Source organism: Galeopterus variegatus, unplaced genomic scaffold (genome assembly GCF_000696425.1).
Source record: "Galeopterus variegatus unplaced genomic scaffold, G_variegatus-3.0.2 Scaffold19689, whole genome shotgun sequence".
In the NCBI taxonomy this organism is placed as follows: domain Eukaryota; kingdom Metazoa; phylum Chordata; class Mammalia; order Dermoptera; family Cynocephalidae; genus Galeopterus; species Galeopterus variegatus.
In genome coordinates this window covers 8650-14323 of record NW_007745800.1, presented here as the reverse complement: position 1 = coordinate 14323, position 5674 = coordinate 8650, and the positions used below count along the sequence as shown (strand labels likewise).

Below are 5674 nucleotides of genomic sequence, written 5' to 3'. Positions count from 1 at the left end.
AAAAAAAAAAAAAATAGCACTTCTGCAATAACTGCTAAAACGGAAGCTTCTGAACCTAGATGAGTAACGGTAGTGCCCAACCCCTCTCCTTTTCAGAAGGACCATGGCCTAAATGCTGCTTCATGTTCCCAGAGCAAACAATGCCCTGCAGCCATTTCTACCAACAGCTAGGACCTCAAGCAGGCTCAATGTGATTCCTACTCTACTCTTTTACTTGTTCAGTTGAGCTGCTGATTTACAATGGGGGGAGGTGGGTACAGGTCAAAGCCAGTAACAGTTACATGGTTCAATGATAAAAGAATGTTTTACGGGCTGGCCCGGTAGCGCACTGGAGAGTGCAGCTGCTTGGGAGCGTGGCAGCGCTCCCGCCGAGGGTTCGGATCCCATGTGGAGACCGGTTCCGCTCATTGGCTGAGCGCGGTGCGGGCGCAACACCGAGGGTTGTGATTCCGTTGCCGGTCCCCGGTACGGGCGCAACACCGAGGGTTGCGATCCGTTACCGGTCAGTAAAAAAGACAAAAAGGAGAAAAAAAAAAGAAAGTTTTTGTGTGGGAGTGTGTGTGTGTTTGTGTGTGTCAGGAGAAGATGTCCAGTTTCTTGAGGGGGAAGATATTGAAGTCTTTACTGGCTTTATTCTGAGTCTTACTGAAGAAGAGAGAGTTGCAAAGGACTTTCATTTGAGGGAAGCAGGCAGATTGAAGTCTGAAGAGGAATGTTTCCCAGTTAGGATCAGATGCATTGGGAGCTCAGAAGTTCCTTTCTCTGCAGCCCAAGGCATAAACTGAGAGGGAAAAAAAGTGGGTGAGAGGGATGAGTCACCAGACAGCCTTGGGGGAAGAGGCTGTACTCAGTTTGGAAAGCTCTGGGTTCCCATCCTGTAGCCTAACCAGAGAGTGTGGCCTAGGCCACACTGACCCTGTACAGGAAAGGGGAGAGTTGGGACTGGGAAGTCTCTCCTCACAGTCCGGCTGGTAGATAACTGAGTAGGACCCTAGATCTCCAGATTTTCCAGTTCAGCACTTCTGGAGGTGGGTCATGGAACATGTTTTCACAAGCACACAGGTGATTCTTGGGCACTGTACACTCAACTCCTAGAATAGGACCTGGTACATGCCAGACACTTGGCTACCTAGCTTCAGTTCCGGCTACTCCCTGGAGACTGCACTTGCTGAGGAGCATTCAGTCTGCAAGCACTTGTCCCAGTTGATCATTCTTTATGAAATGTCCCTTCCCTCAGCTACTTGACTCCAGCCTTGTTCCTCCCCAACTGCCCCTCTCTGCCACCTAACATGGAAGAATTTTGAATACATAGGCCTTAGGCTTAGGCCCCCTTATCTTTTTTCTTGCCACTCTCCCCAGGTGATCTCATCCTCTCTGATGGCTATTGTCTCCTTGGCCAGATCTTTGCCTTTAACCCATATTCCCTTTCTGAGCCTCTTATAACCACCTGCCCCAGTTATCTTCATCTGGATGTCTCATGCAACACATCTTAATCTGAACACATCCACCTAACCCCAAAACCTGCTCCTCCTGTGTTGCCATCTCAGTCAATATTGCCACCTTGCCATCTCAGGCTCCCACACACTATAGGCCCTGCCTGTCTACCCTCCTGATGGAGTTTGGATGTGTTGTCCCCTCCAAAACTCATGTGAAAATGTGGCAGTGTTGGAAACTGACTGTGTCATGGGGGTGGATCCCTCATGAATGGATTAATGGTCTCCCTGGGGGAGGAGGGGTAGTGAGTGAGTTCTCACTCTATTAGTTCCCACAAGAGTTGATTATTTAAAAGACCCTGGCACCTCCTCTCTCTCTCTGTTGCTTCCTCTCGCCATGTGATCTGCCTGTACCCGCCAGCTGCCTGCCACTTTCCGCCATGAGTAGAAGCAGCCTGAGGCCCGTGCCAGATGCAGCTGTCCCCGAATTGTAACCCAAATAAACGTCTTTTCCTTATAAATTATCTAGTCTCAGGTAGTTCTGTTATAGCAACACAGAACGGACCAACACACCTCCATCAGCTCATTCATCAACTGCTTCTTGACCTCTTTTCAGTTTCACTGTCGCTTCCTCCAGGATGCAAGCATGATCATCCCTACTGGGCCAGGTCCTCTCATTTATTCTCAAAGCACCCTGTCCTAACTCGTAGAACTAAACATGCTTTTTAGTAATTATATATTGTCCTTCTGCCTTCCTGTGGCACCCAGCAGAGGACATGGCACAGGATTGAATGATGAGTGTTGCAGTAAGGGAGCAAAAAGCCTTTGGGGGAGAGAGATGGGAGGCATAGGGTCATAGGTGGCCTGGGTATGCCCCAGATTTACCCAGATGTACATTTGCTTTTTTTTTTTAAAGATGACCGGTAAGAGGATCTCACCCCTTGGCTTGGTGTTGTCTGCACCACGCTCAGCCAGTGAGCCAAACCAGCCATCCCTATATAGGATCCAAACCCGTGGCCTTGGTGTTATCAGCACCACACTCTCCTGAGTGAGCCACGGGCCGGCCAAGATGTACACTTGCTATTCTCCATTCCAGGAGTCAGATTTGAAGTCTACTAATGATCTTCAAGAAGCCCTGGCCCCATTTGAGTGGAAAGTTTTTGTATTAATAGACATTTGCTGATGTATAGCATATGTGGGCCCCTCTTGGCCCTGAGACAGCCAGCCTCAGTCAACCTCCTGGACTCTTAACCTCTAGGGAAGAAGACCAATCATTCACAGACGCAATCAAGACTCCTGGGAGTTCTGAGAAGAGCACAGGTAGGGTGGGGCCCATCAGGGGAACAGACAGGCCTGAGTTACCTCAAGGGGAACACAAAAGTTGAGGTTGGAGAAGTCTTGTAGACAGAAGGAGGTGGGCCTGTGCAGGAGTTCTGATAAGAAAGGAAGGAAGAGGGAGAGGGAGCCAGAGCAGGTGCAGAGGGCCCTTCATCCTTTAGAGACCTAAGGGCAGAGAGAATGTACAATTTTACATGTGTTGGGCAGCAGCAAAAATCCCTTGTTAGGGGGCCGGCCCGTGGCTCACTCGGGAGAGTGCGGTGCTGATAACACCAAGGCCCCGGATTTGGATTCCATATAGGGATGGCCGGTTAGCTCACTGGGTGAGCGTGGTGCTACCAACACCAAATCAAGGGTTAAAATCCCCTTACTGGTCATCTTCAGAAAAAAAAAAAAAATCCCTTCTTAGGGACAGAAGAAAAGTTCTTGAGAGAGTTGGTTCAGACTTAGGATGGGCCTTGAGCCATCAACTTGAGTACAAACACTGGGACCCCAGAACCTCTGGCCCACCTCCTAGACTAGGTGACACTGCCAACATATCTCTGGGTCCATTTCCACAAGCAGAAGCTGTACCCAGAGTTCGTTGCACTGCAATAGGAAATGGCTCCAAGTCTGTCTTTTTTTTTTTTTTTCCTTTTTTGTCTTTTTTCGTGACCGGTAACGGGATCACAACCCTCGGTGTTGCGCCCGTACCGCGACCGGCAACGGGATCGCAACCCTCGGTGTCGCGCCCGCACCGCACTCAACCAGTGAGCGGACCGGTCTCTATATGGGATCCGAACCCTCGGCGGGAGTGCCGCCGTGCTCCCAAGCACCACACTCTACCGAGTGCGCCACCGGGCCAGCCCTCCAAGTCTGTCTTTAAAGATTATTGGCAGCAGAACCAACAGATGGAGAGGCTGGACCTGAGTGGTGCCTGAGAAGCAGCATCTGTACTCTAACATATGCTGCTATCCTGGGCCTGAATGTGCAATTGCATGCGTGTTGGGCAGGATATAATCAGAAGGCCAATTTAATTGTACTCTTCTCACTGTGAATACAGGAAAGACAGCCACTGGTAAGGGGAGCATCAGGGCACAGATAAGCACTGGGTAGCAATATGAAAAGATCTAGCAAAGTAATGGAAAAAAATTTATAATATTGTATGAACTTCCAAATGTGTAAAAGAAGTTTGTGGGGGGCCTAACACTTGGAGAGTCCACAGACTCTGAATGTGAGTGGGGGACCATGTTATTTTGTGAAGGTCATTTCAGCACCCAGTAAATACTCAGAAAGGAGAGTACTACTATTGGGGTTGGCAGTAAGCCATTGGCATGTGTCTTCCTCTTCTTGGAGTAAGGACTTTCTATTGTAACAACCTTGGGTTGGACCCACTGTATGTCCTGGCAGAGGGAGAAAGGCAGGGAGAGGAGGCAGACTTCCTACATAGGAAGTGGATTGATTCCACACGCTGCATATAAAAGAACAGGAAGGGGCTGGCTAGTTAGCTCAGTTGGTTAGAGGTTATAACACCAAGGTCAAGGGTTCGGATCCCTGTACAGGCAAGCCGCCAAAAAAAACAGGAGGTTCAAACTTGGCTAGGGTAAGAGTGGATTAAGCTCCCACCCCTAAGACAATGAAGTTAGTAGGAAAGGTGTCCCCAATTGCTACTGACACACACAGTTCCGTTGACAACCGGCACTTTATTAGTGGGTAAATTCGACTTGGTCTGGCACAGGGGAGGTTGGGATGGACAGGACCAGCACCCATCTCAGGGGATTTTCTCGGACATCAAGTGTTCCTCCATTCAGGTTTAGAGAAACACTATCATGGATTAAACCCCCACAGGGAGTACCACTGCGGCAGCCAGGGAAGAGAGGCGCCCTAGGCACAGGTGGGCCCCTGAGACAGCAGGGCTTCAATGTCGGGCTCGATGTCGATGGTCTGAAAGCGGCGACTGTACCTGCGCACAGGCACACCATCAGGGCCAACCAGGAACTTCTCAAAGTTCCAGGCAACGTCGTTGCGGCACACCGGAGACCAGGTGATGAACTTGGGGTCGGTCATGAGCGTAGTGCTATCGTCACTTGGCACTGGCAGGGCCTCCCGCAGGAAGGCGAAGAGCGGGTGCGCATTCGCGCCATTCACCTCGCACTTCTCAAAGAGCGTAAAGTTGGGCTCGAACCCGCCGCCGGGTCGGACGTACTTAAGGGAGTTCAGAATCTCTTCGTTCTTGGCGTTCTCCTACGGGAGAGAAGGGCAGCTGGGACCTGGGGCCGCGAGGGGAGGGAAACCTAGCCATAAACAAGGACTTTTTCGATGAATCACTGGGATGTTGCCCTCCTTGCACAATTCCAGGGCGGACCTGAATTCCAGCAGCCACGAGCACAGAGAGGGAAGCGAGCCGGTGGCCCGCCTCTTCTCTGCGCACCGGGCCTGCGGCTGCCCGCCGAAGCGGACACCCAGCGGGCGCCCCCAACCACGATCGCACGCCCATCCTCGCCCCACCCCGCCCGGCGCACCTGATGTCCAAACTGGTTGCACGGGAAGCCGAGCACGACAAGGCCCCGGGGCCCGAGGCGCCGCTGCAGCTCGTTCATTTGGGTGTAGTCCCGGACCGTGGTGCCTCAGAGGGACGCCACATTCTCGATGAGCAGCACCTTGCCTTGCAAGGAGCCCAGACTTACAGGCTCCCCGCCTGCCAGCGGGCGCGCCGAGAAGGCGTGCACGGAGGAATGGGCCACAGCCGCTAGCCGAGTGGCACACATGGCGTGGAGGCCTGAAAAGCGAAGGGAGAGTTCTGGATGAGGACAGCAGGGGGGCCTGGGCAGTGCTTCCTTTTAACTGGTCTGCAGTTGGGCCACGTGGTGCAGGCATCTTTCCGGTCCCTCCGGCCTCCCCCCACCCCCGGGCCCGAGGGTCCA

At 52.1% G+C, this 5674-nt stretch overlaps 1 protein-coding gene across 1 annotated transcript; it reads right to left on the bottom strand.

The window, feature by feature from the left end:
- Window positions 1-4433: 4433 nt before the first annotated feature.
- LOC103583108 (glutathione peroxidase 1-like) lies at window positions 4434-5597 on the bottom strand. Its single transcript, XM_008564520.1, is given in 2 exon segments — window positions 4434-4994; window positions 5273-5597. Coding segments are annotated over 2 exon segments (606 nt in total). The 5' UTR covers window positions 5519-5597; the 3' UTR covers window positions 4434-4634.
- Between the last annotated feature and the right edge of the window lie 77 nt (window positions 5598-5674).